This window comes from Capsicum annuum, chromosome 9 (assembly GCF_002878395.1).
Source record: "Capsicum annuum cultivar UCD-10X-F1 chromosome 9, UCD10Xv1.1, whole genome shotgun sequence".
In the NCBI taxonomy this organism is placed as follows: domain Eukaryota; kingdom Viridiplantae; phylum Streptophyta; class Magnoliopsida; order Solanales; family Solanaceae; genus Capsicum; species Capsicum annuum.
The window spans coordinates 4110216-4129795 of NC_061119.1; the positions used below are offsets into that span (position 1 = coordinate 4110216).

A 19580-nucleotide genomic window follows, 5' to 3' on the forward strand; every position below is an offset into this window, starting at 1 on the left:
TAACTAAATAAATTATACGAAATAAAGCATCGTAAGAATTTTTCAAATTACATTATGACCCTTTATTTAGTCCGTGATCCATATCGACTCAATCCAAATAATATTTATTAAATTATTTCATTCCAATCCGCCCATTTCACACCCGTCAAACATTATTCAAAAGAAGGAACGTAGTAAAATTTTCTTGATTAAAGGGTTCAGGGCGACAATTATGCCACCACAAAAACATTTTAAATACTTCAAAACACATTAACAACAATTTCTAAATCATTTTTTTTTGCAGCCCAATACACTAAACCTTCCACTATACGTGGGGTTCAAGGAAGAGCGAGCGACCACAATTTAGAAATTAACAACAATTTCTAAATAGTTGCAAAAACAAAAAAGAGGACAATTTGTTTTCCCTTTTTTTTTTTTTTTTTTTGGCATGTCTTAAAATTTTAAGACTACAATAAGGCTAACAATAACATTAGAGAATTTAATAGCAAGGGTAATCTGGAGTAAATTGTAGAGCTTCTAGACTCTTCATCACCACCATAGTCGTCGCCGTCGCCGGAAATCGCCACGAGATCTTCCCCTCCGCCGTCGTCTCCGGAGGATTCGGTGTCATTGTTGGTGGCTGCAGTCCATTTTCCACTGTTGCTGCCCCTGGTCATTTATGACATAAAATTATAACATTATATTAACTCAACTATAGTCATATATAAAAAAAAATAATGCCTCTAGGTTTTCTCTATATATCCACTATTCAAAATTTACTGATCTGATTAATTAAGATTGAAGTCGAATAAGCATGTTAAAAGAAAGTGATGGAGCTACGGATTTATGCAACAGGATCCAAAAATTTATTAGTATCGCTAATAAATCATGTATACATGTATAAATCATGTATATTTATAGAGAAATATACAGAATATGTATTAATTTTAAACTTTATAAACTTCAAATCTCGAATCCTCCTCGATAATGACACATTTAGGATTTAAATATATAATCTAAAGTAATTTTTGAACACCCTTTTCATACAAGCCTATTTTGTGTAACTAGTGGGGTGCATGTTCCATGCATTTGGATTTTGAAAAATTCAAATTGATGAGACACATTTTCTTAGACATAATTCTTGTGTCACTAAGAAAAGAAAGTAACCCAAAATTATTACTACTACAACTAGTACTAATAGTAATAATTAACAAACACAAAAGTCTAAGAGGGGACTATTAAAGTGTTGATTACTCCAATTAACATAAAGACAAAAGTGTGATAGAGAGAAAAAAAAAAAAAGTGAAGTTAGGGAGCAAAAGTGAAAAAGAAGAAAAGTAAAAGGACACATTAAAAGTTGCGGTGGAGTTGTAAGTACTCCTCCATCACTAATCAGAAATCTCGGATTCAACTCAGGTTATGAAGTTGCCTTTGATAAAGAGCACTTTAACCCCCATACTGGGACTTCCCAATGCGACTCCTAATTAGTCGGACTCCAATGCGGACAGGGACAACGCTAGCTTGGAGCCAGGGGATTCTCGGCGAAAAATCATACAATTATACACGATTGAAATTATTTTATATATATATATATATATAGTAGATGCCTTACCCCCTTCAACTAGTTCTTCTGTTGACGTCATTATATTTTATATCCCTTTAAGAAAAATTCTAACTTGATACTGAATATACGAATATTGAACGCCGGATGAAAAAACAGAAAACAAAAGGAAGTAAAGTAAAAGGAGTTACCTATGAATAAGAACACCAGCATTCATAGTAATTTGGTCAATGAAATCAGCAGATTTGGGCTCCACACTATATGCTTTTTCATATTTAACTTCTACTTCTTCACCAGAGGCAACAAAGTATGCTCCATTTGCCATTACATCCCCTTCACTTCTCCAATTCCAATTCCTCCATTTACCTTCTTCTGTGTCCACTCTTTTTGTCACCTGTTGTAATCAGAGGTCGAGTCAGAATTTTTAATCGAGATAAGTATTCAGTACCCCTCGAACTATGATCAAAGTTGCTACGATTAAATCTAACTTCACATGGGTCTTATTACCCTCCTGAACTCAATTTTAGCGTATTTTTGTCACCCTTTTGTGCTGACATGATACCTTTATTATATAAAAATAAAATTCACGTCAAAGGTGTCACGTCAGTTAAAAAGATGTCACATCAGCTAAAAAATATGACAAAAATATACTAAAATTGAGTCGAGGGGTAATAGGACTCTTGTGAAATTAGAGTGTGTCGCAGCAAATTTGGTGATAGTTCAGGAGCTAAGTTGCTCGGACTCTCCAAAAATGTTGCCGCATCCGTGTCGGATCCTTTAGAAATACATTATTTTTGAAGGATCCGACACGCACCCGTAGACATTTTTGAAGAGTCCGAGCATTACTCTTTTTAATTTACAAATCATGAATCATAAATCTTAGCTCAACTATAAAATTTAAGTCAAAATTATTGAATTATGTGGAATTTAAAACTAAGCATTTGTAGCTCTATTCTTTCATGTAGTGTCCCACCGCACATCACATCAGACATAAACTAGCATCCAATGCAATTTGAGCACAAAATTTCGCTTTAACTATATAAATCCTCATTTCATTATAAGTTTATGTTGTCTGAATTCTTTAAAAATGTCATCGTATTCTCGTATTAGATTCTTTAAAAATGTAATTATGGTGAATCTATTATGTATGTTTGTGACATTTTGAAGAGCCCCAGTAATATAATTTCAAGTCAACAATATATAAAATAAGACTATATGTACACTCTCCTTACATAAAATTTGAGACATGATTAAAAGAATGGAGAGCATGGGACCTAAAGTAGAAAAGATAAAACAAAAGTATTATACATTTTAAAATCATGTAGCTCACAACTTTAGACCAAATACACCCAAACTAAAAATTCTTTTCCAAATTAATATTATCTTCTTAAATAAAACCATGTTGGCCTTATTTCATTGCATGCAAAAATTGAAAGAAAAAGAACACAATAACCGTACTGTTTTATTTTGAACAATTAACCAAAATAGTTGTTCATCCATCCACTCAAACTAAAAATAGTCGACATATATAGCTGTTGTGCACATGACAATAACAACAACAACAGAATTACACTGCATATGTTGTTGTTATATGTATAGTCATGTACAATCAGTATATACCGACTAGAGAAACTAAACATCAACTCAAACTAAAAATAGTCGACAGATAAAATTGTTGTACAAATAACAACAAAAACAACAAAATTGCATTACATATGTCGTTATTATTGTCATATGTATAGTCATGTACAATCAGTATATATAGACTAGAGAAAATAAACATCAACTCAAACTAAAAATAGTCGACAGATATAGTTCTTGTGCACATGACAACAACAACAAAAGAATTGCACTGCATATGTCGTTGTTATTGTTGTTGTCATATGTATAGTCATATACAATCAGTATATACCGACTAGAGAAAATAAACATCCACTCAAACTAAAAATAGTCGATAGATATAACTGTTGTACACACAACAACAACAAAGTTACACTGCAAATGTTGTTGTTGTTGTTGTTATATGTATAGTCATGTACAATTAGTATATACTGACTAGAGAAAATAAATAAAATAGTCGACAGACATAACTATTGTACACATGACAACAACAAAAACAACAACAGAATTACATTGCATATGTTGTTTATATTATTGTTGTTATATGTATAATCATGTAGAATCAATATATATCGACTAGAAAAAATAAACAGTAAAAGGAAAAAAATGGTGTACCTCTTTAGCAAAAGGATCAAAAGGTGCAATATATCTATTTCCTTGGCTGTTGATAGTAGGATCTCCACTTCCACCAATTGCATACATTTCCCATCTTGTAAAATCATTATTCACAACATGTATATACCCTCTTCTACACCTTGGCATTCTTTGAATTAATTTCTTTCCAAAATGATTAAATGATATTGTCACTTGCATACCTGAATCTGGTAAATAATCATCACTATGTCCCAATAACATTACTTCATTATGATGTGAAAAATGATTATTTGATATTGTTATCCCTGTTGACCCCATAACAACATCAATTAGTCCATCTTTACAATTGGACAATGAGCAATGGTCAATCCATATGTCATGGGACCCGAAAATCGAGATCCCGTCCCCGTCCGACTTGCCTCGGTATCCGAAATGTGTCGTGCTCGATCGCACGTTCGTATACCCCGATTCGTAACAATGATGTACGTGTATATTGTGTATAATGACATTGGAGATGTACTGTAATGTGATACATCCCCCTCCTGTTATGTGCACGTTGACTCCGCGCCCATCTAGGGTTTTGTACGAGTTGAAAATTAGCTCTTCCGAGAGTTTAATCTCCATATTGGCCGCGAATACAATCCATAGTGGCTCCTCTTGGATGACTCCGTATCTAAGAGTGCCAGGTGGAGGGTTCACCGGGTCAGGGTCCGAGGAAGAGGTGACCACATAGTAACGTCCACCTTTACCTCCTAGTGCATATTGACCGAACCCAATGGCGCAATCGGCTAGTCTTTGGCGATTTAGTTGCCAATTGTGGTCACATCGCCAACAATCATCGATCGGGTTCCCCGTTTGACAAGAGGATTGATGATCACTATTTGTGTAGGACAACATTTTTCTTCTTGTTTGGTAAATTGAGAGTGATGCATTCACTTTCCTATAATAACACATTAATGAAAAGAGTCATAACATTGTAATAACCGAGAAATCTCTGACAGTCAATAATGCACGATATAAAATTCGTTGAATGATAGGTTCTTTCTCTACCGGTCAAACTCGTGATGAGCATTGAATTCACACATCGGATGCTCCACTATCGTCACTAGACTAATATCAGTGTATATAAGTTAAATCTCAACGACACAATGGTGTAAATGAAGAAATTGTTTTTCTCTAGATCTACATTTATGTTTGTACAAACATAGTAAATAGTTATTCCTTCTCAAAAAAAAAAAATAAACATAGTAAATAGTTATTACATTTCAACAAGTCACAAAAAAAGTCTATATGGACATCTATTGCTAGAAAGAAAATGCAATAACTAAAGTGATTTGAGGGCCTACAAGTAAAATAAATAGAAAAATAAACAACCAATTAATATACATATCTACCTAAAAAAAGAACACTCAAATGTGTGTGACTATTAACCTAATTTATTATTTACTTATTTGATTTTCCACTCAGTGTTTCATATCCACATTGAAGCCTTCGACTTTTCACTACCAAAGGCTCGGTAAAAGAGAAAAATGTCTTCTATCAAAAATATTTTCATACCCAAAGCTAAAACTCGAGACGTTATGTGGTGCTATTAACTAAAGTTCAATAATGAGGAGTCCTAAATTGTGGAAAACAGAACATGTAAAGAACAGAGAAAAAAGCAGACAACAGAGAAAGACATAAACAAGAAAAAAAACAAAATGTGCCTGACCAAGAAAAAAAAAGAAAAAAAGGACAAAATGTGGGACCATTAACCTAAAGTTTTTTAATTAATTTTCCATTCGTTGTTCGTAGTTATATTGAATCTCCAATTAATTTGGATTATACTATATAAGACTTATATTGAAAATCCGATTAGTTCAGATTATACTGTGTAAGACTCATTTAAAGGGGCGACATCTTTCTTGAACAATAACAATTGCAACATTGTAATCATATCATATTATTATCCCGTTGTCAAGCTTCATATAAAAAAAAAAAATCAAAAGCCAAAAATTTTTTAATTTTTTTTTTATTTTTTTCAAATTTTTTAGAAAATATTTTCTTTAGAAAAATAAATTTCTTTTAAAATGAGAAAAACTAACTTCCGCAATGGAAGCAGTGAAAACAAATTCCACAACTAACATTCCACATTCATTAATTGTGTCATTTGCAGCCCCAACATACTTCATCTTTACCCCCAACACTCCTACCCCTACCCCTACCCCCACTCCACCCCACCCCCACCCCACCCCCACCTCTAGTTGGTCGAGTTATGTAAAATATTTTCTTTACAAAAATAAATTTCTTTAAAAAAGAAAGAAAATGACTTTCCCAGCAAAAGTAGTGAAAACAAGTTTCATAACTAACATTCCACATTCATTAATTCTGTAACTCGTAGTCCCCATCCCTACCACACCCACCCCACACCCACCTCTAGTTGTGGTAATAACTTAAATACAAGAATGAGGAGTCTTACTGTCCTACATTGTGAAAAAAAAAAAAACACCTCGGTACACTAAAGTTTCTGCTATACATGGGGTTTGATAAAGGACAGAATCAGAAGGGTTTATTGTACACAGTCATACCATACATTTCTTCAGGGCCTCAAGTTGTGGCATTAAGTTAAGTTCAAGAATGAGGAGTCCTACATTGTGAAAAAAAAAAAAGGACAACTTGGTACACTAAAACTCTATTATGCGCGGATTCGAAAAAACAAAGACGGACCACAAGAGTCTATAGTACACATTCTCACGTTACATTTATGCAAGGGACTGTTTTCACGGCTTAAACCAGGTAGACAACAAGAGAAAAGACATAAAACAAGAAGTTGAACTCATAAAAAAATTGTTTTTTCTTACCTATTAACTTCAAGAGCAACAGCTTCAGGATCAGAATGCTGACCAGGTAGAGCAGTAACATTCAAGAAAATCCCAAAAGCAAAAGGCAAAAATGAAGTTAAAATCAAGAAAACCACAATGCAGCTTCTTTGGAACATCTTTTTTCGCAACAATGTACTATATTTTTGTGTGTATATTTGGGGGACTTTTGGTGTCAGTGAGTTAGCTGCATTGTGTTTTAGTGAGAAAATGGAGTGTATATTGCAGACTGTAGAAGAAGATAACAAAAGTCGAAAGGATGGTATATGTATTTTCTACTTTATGACATGATTTATAGTCATTGTTTAAGAGAATCTCTCTCCTCACCTGGATTCACTCATGATTTAATAGTGGAAAAGCAATAGAGTGTATATTGAATTTTGAGGGTTTTCTTTCTTTTTCGTGTAACGGTAAAGTTGTTTCTACGTGACCTCTAGGTCAAAGGTTGAATAGGAGAATCAATCAATAATATTTGCGTTAGGTTAAAATGTCTATGTTGTACTTATTTTTGTGTAATTTTAGGTCACATATTTTACTCGTCGAAGTTTTTGAGTTACATATAATAAACTTTTTGAGTTATATATAGTAAAGTTGTTTCTGTGTGACTTGTAGGTCACGGGTTCTATAGGGGAATTAGCCAATAATACTTGTATCATGATAAAATGTCTACATTATACATACTTCTGTGTAATTTTAGGTCACATAGTTCAATCGTTGAACTTTCTGAGTTACATATAGTAAACTTTTTGAGTAACAAAGTAAAGTTGTTTTTGTTTGACTTGTAGGTCATGGGTTGAATAGGGAATCAGTCAATAATACTTGCGTCAGGATAAAATGTCTATATTATACGTACTTCTGAGTTATTTTAGGTCACACATTTTGGTCGTCAACTTTTTGAGTTATATAAAGTAAAGTTGTTTCTGTTTGATTTGTAGGTCACGGGTTGAATAGGGAATCAGCCAATAATATTTGCGCCAAAATAAAATGTCTACGTTGTCCATACTTCTGTATAATTTTAGGTCACATATTCCAGTCATCGAACATTTTGAGTTACATATATTAAAGTTGTTTCCGCTAGATGTATAAGCACTTGCATTCGCGTGATTTAATAGTGGAAAAGCAACAGAGCGTATTGAATTTTGAGGATTTTCTTTTTTTTTTCGAGTAACGATAAAGTTGTTTCTGTTTGACTTGTAGGTCACGGATTGAAAAGGAGAATCAGCCAATAATACTTGTGTCGGGATAAAATGTCTACATTGTACATAGTTTTGAGTAATTTTAGGTCACACATTCTAGTCGTCGAACTTTTTGAGTTATATATAGTAAAGTTGTTCCCACACGGTGTATAAGTTATATTTTGAGTAGTTGAATCAACCATTTATACTTGTGTCACGATAAACTGCCTACATTGCACTTGCATTGGTGTGATTTAATAGTGGAAAAGCAACAGAGTGTATTGAATTTTTGAGTGCTTTCCTTTTTTTTCGAGTAACGGTAAAGTTGTTTTTGTTTGACCTGTAGGACACAGGTTGAATAGGGGAATCAGCCAATAATACTCGCGTCGGGTTAAAATGTCTCCATTATACATACTTCTGTGTAATTTGTAGGACACATATTCTTGTCGTCGAACTTTTTGAGTTACATACAGTAAAATTATTTTCACGTGATGTAAAAGTAAAATTTTTGAGCAGTGAAATCAATCACTTATACTTGCATCACGATAAACTGCCTACATTGCACTTGCATTCGTGTGATTTATAAAGGTTATGGGTTCTAGTAGCCGAATCGATTTGTCTTATGATAGGTTGTACGTTTATATTATACCACTTTTTAAATATAGCTCTTTCCCAAACTCTGCGTGAAAGTGTGATACTTTACACTTTTAAGTGTGGTCATTTTCCAAACTACTCCATATGTTATATGTGTTTCCTATATTATTCGAGTATTTATGACAATCAAAACTCACATGCTTCTATTATGTGTGAGCGTCTTCAAGCTACGGATAACGATAATAAATCGGTCTGTATATAGGCAATTGCAGGAAATTGAACCTAACTAAACTAACACCGTCACTCTGTCATTTGTATACTCACCTCTTTCAAACCAACGGCTCGATGATATCAATTATTGAGCTAATTCAAATAAAAAAAATACTCTTAACATAATTTGATATTTTTTGTTTTAGGCTAAACACGTAATATCTCCAAATTATCTCGCACCATTAAAAGTATCACTAGACTCAACATCCCCAAATCAACCTCACCCCACCCCATCAGTGGTGGAGCCAGAATTTTCATCAAAGGGGTTCAAAATCGAAAGAAGTAGGCATACGAACTAGCAGAAGGGGGTTCAACATTAATTGTATATACATAAAAAATAATTTTAATTATGTATAAATAAATAATATAATTTTTCACCTCGAGAAATCGCGACCCTTTGTCCGGCCGGCCATTCATGTAGCACGTGCGTCTCTCAGGGCATAAGGTGAAGGAGGCTCGGGTGAAACCCCTAACCATCTAAGTTGCTCGGACTCTTCAAAATGTCTACGGGTGCGTGTCGGATCCTCCAAAAATAGTATATTTTTTAAGGATCCGACACGAGCGCGGCAACATTTTTGGAAAGTCTGAACAACTTAGCTAATCGTAAGGTGGCTCCGCCCCCCTCCCCCACCCCACGCCCACCCACCCACCCCCAAACCACTTTAACCACACCTTCTTTACATGAAATTTTCATACTTTATTGTCAAAGAAACTGGATTGGATATTAGGGAAACTAAAAAGTCTTTAATAGTGGACCACTCAATTCCTAATTTGAGGGCCATGTATAACTGACCTATGTCTCTAACATTATAGTATTCAAATAATAATAATAATAATAAAATAATTCTACTTGTCACATTCTTTTTGGGTATTAGAGACAATTTGTACAGCAATTTTCTGGTATCATTGTTGGGTAATATTCACATATAGCCACTTTTTGTTTTTTATTAAGTAGATAAAAATATTAACGTTATAGAATTTCAAATTTACTAATAAAATTTTACGATGTTATTCATAGAATTCGAAACATTATGATAATGAACTTTTACAAAGAAAATGACAGAAAAATGGAGATAATTACAAAAATGGCCTTAAAATGAAAGATCTTTAACTTTTGGTCTTGTTTTTTTCAAAGAATGGTGTATATATAGCGCTATCTTGACTTATAAAGGTAGGTGATAGATTATTTCAGATAGATCTTCGATTCAATTTAAACATATTAAATTGAAATAAGCTTCGGAGAAATATAGCAGAGACTGAAGATAATGGAGAAAACAACATTATCAGAATAAACTATAGTAATACAATAACCGAAGCAAAGAAAAACAATGGTATGAGGAAAACTGAATAGCTTACGACTGTCTATTAATCTTCTACTCTAGTTCTTGGCTTGTATATCTAGCTATCTATGGTTATATCCTCGATAAGTTGCAGGTGTATCAAGTCATGTATAATCATACCACAACAATATTTTTTCGATCTACCTCAACCTCGATCTCCTTATATCATCCCTATCCAGCCTCTAACACCACCTCATTGGGACATTTATGCAGTTCCTTTTCGTCGGATAAGTGGAGATCAAGAGTTCAAGACTACACATTTGCAAGATCATTCAGTTTAATTTTCTTCGAAATATAACCAATGCATGATATTTTCTTGTCCCGCGATTCATTTAGTATGATTTACAAAAATGATCTTGGTGATTAGTGATCTTAAACTTTTAACCTTACTTGCCTTACGGGCAAAATTTCAAATTTAACAAGTTCGACTTTTAACCTTAAAAACTTGCTCGTTAATAAACCAGGATCAAAAGTTCCACATCACCCATTTTAAAGATCATGGATTAGGACTCAATCAGCATGGCCCATGGGAATTAGGGGTGGGCATGGTATGGTATTTTAAACTTAAGTACATTAACTTCGATTTTTGATATTTAAAAGAACAATATCATTACCAAATTAGTTCGGTATGGTTCAGTATTTTAAAATTTGATTTAGATATTTTACGGTATGACAATTTGGTAATCATACTTTATTTAATTTTGACTTACATATATCATATAAAAAAAAACTATAACTTTAAATTTTAAAAACATGTCCATTATATCAAATTAACAACTATCTTTGTTAAATCAATTACACAAAAAGAATACTTCAATCATGATTGAGTAGTCCAAGATGCAAACTCTGAACAACATTATTAAATTAAGCATAGTACTCCTAAATAATATGTTTTTCAAAAAATTTATTTTTGAATGAAAGTTATTTTTATTTCAACTAGCTGAAGGGATGATATATAAATATATTTAATATTCTTAAATATAATATATATGGGTTTTATATATTATCAAAAAAATTTGATGCAGTATATGGTATTTCGATATTTATTGCATAAATATCAAATACCAAAATAATTTAAAACTTCTATCAAATATCATAATATTCATACTCAGGTTTAAAACATTTCAATTTTAATACTCCCTCCGTTCCAAATTATGTGCCATCATTTTCTTTTTAATCCGTCCCAAAATAAGTATCGTCTTTCCTTATTTGGCAACTTTTTAAAGGCATAATTATCCTTTTATCCTTATTGATCCCACTTAATTAAAAAAAAACTATTGGCACATTTTTTGATAAAGGATAATTTGGTAAACTTCACCAAGTCTTTCCTTATTTTTTGAACTTCATGCCCGATCAAATAGCGACACATAAAATGAAACGGAGGAAGTATGATTATCGATATATACCGTACCATGCCACCTCTAATTGGAATAGTGAACACTTTGCAAAAAGAACCTTCTTTTTACCTTTTAGCACCGTAATTTGCTCAGTTTCTTTGGCTAAAACTGAAAAGTAGCCATAATTTTTGGCTCCATACCTTTTTTTTTTTCCTTTTAAATAAAGTAAATAGGGTCTTTACTGTCCCAAGAAACAAATTGATTGTTATAAAATTATTACTACCACCCTAGCTCTAGCAGTATTTATTTTTTAAAAAAAAATTATTAGACCTTCTTGCCTGACATTTTTTTAATATTAACTTCCCTTTTGGACTTTTTAAATCTTTTTTCCTTATAATATTCAGAATCGGATCTAGATTTAAATTTGATACGTTAAGTTTTGAATTTTTTTGACAAGAAACTCATCGTACTTTTGCAATATAGTTAAACTATGTATTGAACAATGCTGAGTTTGATTGAACCTTTAGTTCGGGGCGAAGCTAGAGTATAAAAAGCGAGTTGATGAACTCAGTATATAAAAGATTCAATTTTAGTTAATTAAAAATCTAAATGTGTGATATTAACATGAAAAATGTGTCATATATCCAAATAAAATTTAAGGCAATGAAGAGGAGCCGAATTACTTAAAAAAAAAAAAAAAGGTGAATAGTGCATGCTTTAAATATTCACTTATATTCGAGTATTCTTTATTTCAAACGTTGAATTTCTATAATCTTGAAAATAAGACAGGTAATTATCATCTATAATAATTATTTGTGAATAAATAGTTCAAAATTTTTATTTATTAATGTTGTATATAACTTAAAGTAGGCTCGAGTTTAAGGTATATACAGTTGTAGCGGTATGAACTTTTACAATATCAGTTCACTTTTATCTGTTATAGTAAATAAATCATCTTATTTTTAAGACCACTTATTACACATTATAAAAAAGAGTTATATGTAGATATTTTAGGTGATATAATTTTAGATAATGTAAATTCATTTATCATTGCTTTATCTAAAGTCATTCAGACAAAGAAAAATAATAATAATAAAATGTGACAATATTTCTTTTTTGCATCAATAATTACAAATTCATTTACAAGCATTAGAGGAGAGGTATATTCTTTCCCTATCAGACATTATACAGTATCCAAACTTCTTTCTATCAAACTTTTACTATTACTGGGTCCCTTAGTTCCCAAATCTTGAATTATTTATTATTTCCAAATTTTGTTATTGGAAGTGAATATATATATATATATATATATATATATATATATATATATATATATATATAGGAGTAGTAAATGTAATATTTTGTAAATCTTGTTCGCCCCACAAAAAGAAAAGTTATAATTTAAGTGTCATTATTCACTAGATGTTGACTTTGAATCTGAAAAAATATTTTAAACATGTTTTTAACTACATTCTAATAAAAATCAAGTAAAATTTTTATTTTTTGTTTACAAGATCGAAATGTATATGATCAAACAAGACTTTATCTTTAATTTCAATTCAAATAAAATTCATTAAAAATATTTAAAATCAAGACGTAGTCTTGGAGCTATCATGACAAGTAGGGATGTTCATGGGTCGGTTTGGTTATTGGTCAAAATTATAACCAAATCAACTTAGTCGGTTTTAAAATTTTTAAAACTAAACCAAACCATATAACCATCGGTTTGGTTCTTGTCGGTTTAGTTCGGTTTATAACTTTAGCTAATGATAAAAGTTGAAAATTTTAAAAACAAATCCAATCTAACATATGAGATGCCAACCGAGTATTGTATATCAACCTTGAAACTATGATGTCAAAAGAGTGTTATTCTTCGCCAAAGCCATGACAACACTATATGAACACTTCTAAGAAAATATTAAAAAACAATATTTAACAGAATGATAGTATAAACCCAAAAAGTGAACACATAAACTTATTGCTCAACAAGGTTCAAAAAGAAAGTTAAAATTAGTGATTGTCTATAGTCTAATGAATCTCAGCTGTAAAATTCAATATACAACAACATATTATTTTCACAATTAGTATCATTTGTCATTCAAAATGAGAAATTCATTTAGAATCTCATAAGGTACTGTTAACTAGATGAAGATAAATGACTGAATATTTTACGACTAAAGTTAAATCATGATTAAAATATAAAATGTAACAAATATGTATATTATATTATGAATAATATATAAATAATTATAATATATATACCGGTTCGGTTTGGTTATTTTGTCGGTTATTTTAGAGTAAAATCAAACCAAACCAAATTAGTATCGGTTTTTTAAAATTCAAAACCAAATCAAACCAAACCAAACCTAACCAAATATCGATTTTTTTAAATCGGTTTGATTTGGATCGCGGTTCGATTTGATTAAAAATCAAACCCTGAACACCCCTAATGACAAGTACTTCACGAAGGGAAAATATATGTATATATATATATCAGTTTTCTGTTAGGGTTTGTTTATACATGCAATTCATATATTATTTTATATAGATTAGAAAATATAAATTATTAATAAATAAATGATTAATGTATGCTGGGCGGAGCCACCTTTCGTTCAGGGGGTTAACCCGAATCCTCTTCAACAGAAAATTCTACTATTTTTTTACTATTTTACATGGTTAAAAATATTTTTTATGTACATAGAATAGATGTTGAACCCTCTTCGATTGACTCATACATTTACTTTCAAACCTCCTCAATAAAAATTCTGACTCCGCCACCGAATATATGTATAGACGTTAAAAATTTTATGGGACTATAGATAAGTTGAGCTCACTTTATTTGACACTTAAAGGCTACTTTACTTGATAAAGGTTAACATATTTCCTCGAAGAGATATTTCGAAATTTCATAAAAATTTTGGTATATTCATAAAAATATTAAGACATCAAATTTCGCCTTTTATAAAGTTATCCCAACGTTCATAGCGATCAAATGCATCGCCAGGAGGGTTAAATCAGTCTACATCATTTGAGAAATAAGGGAGGAATAAAATTATATTCACAAATTCATCAATAAAATCTTTATTTCACCATTTTTTATTTGTGATTACAATCAATTTTCATTACTATAAAATTTATTGTAAGCAAAATGAATAACTAATCTCTCTATAGTAATTTACTATATACACTATCAACACATTGCATAGCTCTAACCATCAAGCAACTTATCCCATTGCTTAATTTTCAATTGGAAAAATAACATAAACATACATCTTAACTTACCATATTTATACAAATCTCTATCCTTAAAAAGTAATTATAAAAATTTCAACTAATTATGTATCGTCGTTAGATGTATCAAGAGCTAATTATGTATCTCGACAGACTCAAAATCAGCCAAAAAATCAAAAATTAATTATGTATCTTTACAAAGAAAAAATATATCTTCGTTGGATGTATTATGTATCTTGACATATTTAAAATCGAAAAAAAATAATCAAAAGCTAATTATATATCTTTATAAAGAAAAAAATGTATCTTCATTAAATATATCGAAAGCTAATTATTTATCTCAACAAATATAAAATTGTGATTTTTAATGACTATATAAAATATCAAAATTTTCTCTAATTAAGCTTCAAACTAACGTAATTTATGTTGTCTGGGCTCTTCAATTTGTCACCTGCCATACTGTGCATGAATGTGGCAAAGTATTTCTTTTTCAGCGTCCTCGAAAGTTGAGCTAAAGATTAAAAAATATATGTTCGTTGGATGTATATATATATTTCAATAAATTCAAAATCAAAAATAATATATTATGATCTAATTATGTACTTTTATCACTCTCTTACTAAATTCGTTTCATATTACTTAACTTTTTGTTGATATAACACAATCTTTAAGAAAATTTTACTTAGAGGTATATTTTGCTAAATTAACTTTATTAATGATAATTTGAAACTTCAAATTTATCTATACTGTTACTTTATATAGTTATTTAACACTAAAGAGTAGAAAAAAAATAATACAATTCTCTTAATTTCACAAATTGAGCAGATAAATTAAAACATCTATTTTTAGTATGAGAATTAAGTGATAAGAAACGATATTATCTATTGTCTATATCAGTAAATAAGTTGTGATTGTCATTAATAGCGTATTACATATTTTATAATTTATATAAATAAATATAATCTTTAAAATTTGACCTTGTTTATATTCAAGAAAAACATCTAGTATCCCCGAACTACGATCAAATTTGTTACGACACACGTCAACTTCATGAGGGTCCTATTACCTCTTAAACTAAATTTTAGCGTATTTTTGTCAATCTTTTTAGCTAACTTAATATCTTTTGTTAATCATTTTAGATGGCGTGACACATTTGATGTGGGCTTCATTTTATGTAATAAAGGTGCAACATTAGCACAAAAAATGACAAAAATACGCTAAATTTGAGTTCGGGGGATAGTAGGACCCCTGTGAAGTTGGAGTGTGTCGTAACAACTTTGATCATAGTTCGGGGTGGTACTAGAGGCTTATCGCTTTCATTTATTGTTTGTATTTTCTGCATTGAAATATGTTTATAAAATTAGTATTACTTATTATTTTCACTTGTAAAATAAATATTATAGTTTTGGTTATTATTAATAAAATTAATTTTCTTATCATGCTAATTTACTTTATAAAGATCATCATTAGCCTATATACTTAATTAATATTTCTTATTTTTTTTAGAAGATAATGTTTATGTTTTTATGAAAAATTTGTTATATGATTTTTTTTAAAATGAAAATATGATGATTTTAAAGAAGTTAAAAAAAATAAAAAAAATTAATGATAAAGGGTAAAATAGAAATTTTAAAAAGTCAATTAGGATAAAGGGGGAATATGATTATTGTTCAAAGTTGAGGGGGAGTTTGATTTTTTAAGACAAAGTTGGGGAGGGAAAATGATTTTGACCCATACGCAAAAAGACTGAAATACACCCAAACGTTAGGAGGGTCCTATTACCCCTGATTAATTAAAATCGTATTTTTGATAATTTTAGTGCCTACGTGAATCTTTCAGTATGTTGTGCTACGTATGTGCCACGTAGATACTAAGGTTGTCAAAAATATAATTTTAATTAGTCTAAAAGGATAATAGGACCCTCCTAAATTTTAAGTCTATCTTAATCTTTTCGCATATAATTCAAGATGATCGTAAAATATTTTCTCTATATTTTATAATTAAATTTCTTAAATTTGTCACCTGCCATATTGTTAGCATAAAAGAATATATGTGGCATAAGAATTTATTTTCAACGTCCTCGAAGGTAGAGCTAAAGAAGACCAAAAAAGAAAGAAAACGTTACACACAGAGTGTGGGGTGCAGTACACTATACCCGAAGACTTTTTGAGCCCAACATATAGATAGTGACGGATCTACGTAGGGTCCAGAGGTTCATCTGAATTTCCTTCGTCAGAAAAGTATATTATTTTTATATGATAATCTTTTTTTTATGTATAAATAGTAGAGGTTGAACCCCCAATTAGTTCGTATATATACTACTGAACCCCCTCACTGAAAATTCTGAATCCGCTCCTATATATATATATTTATATATTCTGAAGACTATATAGAACATGCTGTCCATTACTATATTATCCATGGCTCGAAGCTACTTTTTTGAACTTTGTAAACTTTGTGGGTCCCACCTCCTTTGACCATTTTGCCCATTTTCTTGGATTTCGTGTGACTTATAGATTATGAGTTCGAGCTGTGAAAATAGTGATTGATGATTGTCGTAGAGTAAACGGCCTACATCATATATACTCCTTAGACGGCAAGAGGCGGAGCCTGAATTTCTGGTAAGAGGGTTCAAAATCTAAAAAAAAAACTCACCGAAGAGGGTTCAACATTTATAATATATATATAAAAATCATTTTAACCATATATTGATAGTATGATTTTTTATGGATGGGAGTTTGGACGAACCCCCCATTACTAGGTTGGCTTCGCCTCTGCTTAGAGCAGGATCCTATTTCCTATCCTGCATGGTACAAGATTATTTGTACACTGGAGTACTACTCTTTTTTGAACTTTATAACCTTTTTGATCCCATCTCTTTTGACTCAAAACGGATAATATCACATCTAATAAAAGTATTTTTGAATTGATTGAGTTCAACAAGTTTGAGTCGTGGAAGTAGTGATACAAGCCAAGTCGGCGTCAATCTTTCTTGACTTATGGATCACGAGTTCGAGTCATGAAAATTATCACTAATATTTGCCTTAAAATAAACGGCCAACATCATATAGACTCCTTAGAGCAAGATCCTTCTTCCAATCCTGCATGAATGCAAAATTATTTCTACGATAAACTGCTCTTTTTTTAACTTTATAACCTTTTTGATCCCATCTCCTTTGACTCAAAACAGATAATAATATCGTGCCATGCAAAAGTATTTTTGGATTGATTGAGTTCAACAAATTTGAGTCGTGGAAACAGTGATACAAGCCAAATCGGCATCAATTTTTCTTGGCTCACGAGTTTGAGTCAGGAGGATATATAGTCACTAATATTTGCCTTAAAGTAAACGCCCTACATCATACATCTTAAGGTGTGATCCTTTTTCGAATACAATAAAAAGGCAAAATAGCATGTAAACTAAATTACTCTTTTATATATAATATATAAAAATAAGTAAAATTTCAATTCTTAGAACATGCCAATGACTAAAATCGCCGACTATTTATGAGTGACCAGAATTGAAATGCTAATATACAAGATGAGCGTATGAAAGATTTCAAGTTCTAACTATATATGATGATTGACATCCTCACTTATGCAACGTAATTGAGTTGATGGAGTAGCTAGTGCTCTTGAGTTATTCTCTTTGCTATCGCCTTCTCTCATCGTTAAAGGCGCCGCAAGGCACTCGACTAGAATGAGTGGATGTTAGGCACGCGGGGAAGATTCTGAGTATGCGTTGACACTAGCAACCTTCGACATGGATTTTCTTTGATCGATAGTTACGTACGTATGTGTATATATAGATATATACATATGTATATATACCATGATAAGGTTATGAAGTTTGGTCTTGTCAAAAGAAATTATCTTTTCAAATTATAACTTTAACAAAATAAAAATGTTCGAAGTTGAATTTTCAAGCGATTATATATCTGAAGTTTGGCCTAGTCAAGATCGTAACTCTGATTAAAAAATCTAAAATTTTGCCTTGTGAAGGCCACAAAAAATTTCAATAAAAAAATATTCGAGTTTAACCTTGACAAGGTAAAAAATGTACGAGATTTGGCCTTTACTACGCCAAACTTCAGGCAAAAAATATTCGAAATTTGTTAGACTTCAAGTACGAACTTTTATAACTTCAATCGCGTATGTCTCAGGTAATTTCAAAGAGAATATATTTGCAAACAAATTTCAACTTCAACTACAACTTAAACGATGATCTCCATATCGAATATTTGTGATATTGTGCACTTAGTCCATTGGGCCGGCCTTGGTATAAAGTCCATCATAAATACAGAAGGCCCAAAAGAGTGTCCATTGAACTATGGGCTTTACAGAGTTGGGTCCCTTTGACAAAGAAATAGGAAAATATAGGGTATCATTGGACATGATATAGTAGATATTGAAATCAAAATTTTTGATATAACGATTTCAGTATTATGGCATTTTTAATGTATTTTTGTTAAAAAAAAAAAAAATGATATAAATGATATTTGAAACGATATATGTTCGAACTTTGACTACTCTATCTTGATTGAAATGCTAAATGAAATTACTTTTTATCGTTACGTATCAAACAAGGTTTAGAATAAACAAATTTGTGTTCAATATATCTATATTTTTCTACAATACAAGTATTCTTAGACTTAATTTAGGTGTCAAAATGAATGTATAAAAAAAAATATTTTAGGGGCGCTTATGTATTTGGCCTTTTCTTATTAGTTATTTATAAAGAGAATGCCATATTTTTAAACTTGGAAACAATTTAATTTTAAGCATTCTAGATTTTTTTTTAATCTTTAAGAGAAGTTTTTATAACCAAATAAATGTTATGATATATTTAAAATCTCATTTAGGAGTATAGCATGATGCTTAATATAGTAGACAAAGCTATGAATGACACGTATTGTCCGCGCTTTGAGTCATAGATTTGCATGAATTTGTCTCTCAAATTACGATACATTGAATTCCAAAAATATGCGTATCATATGAGCTTGAGTTAGAACTTATAAGGT

The 19580-nt window shown here is 30.9% G+C and overlaps 1 protein-coding gene across 1 annotated transcript; it reads right to left on the reverse strand.

Moving 5' to 3' along the window:
• Positions 1-374: 374 nt before the first annotated feature.
• On the reverse strand, positions 375-6961 carry LOC107843141 (probable pectate lyase 12). The gene is made up of 4 exons (XM_047396018.1): positions 6595-6961; positions 3776-4694; positions 1732-1934; positions 375-648 (listed from the first exon to the last, which is right to left on the reverse strand). The coding sequence occupies exons 1-4, from the start codon at positions 6729-6731 to the stop codon at positions 447-449; spliced, it is 1461 nt and encodes a 486-aa protein (XP_047251974.1). The 5' UTR covers positions 6732-6961; the 3' UTR covers positions 375-446.
• Positions 6962-19580: the final 12619 nt, after the last annotated feature.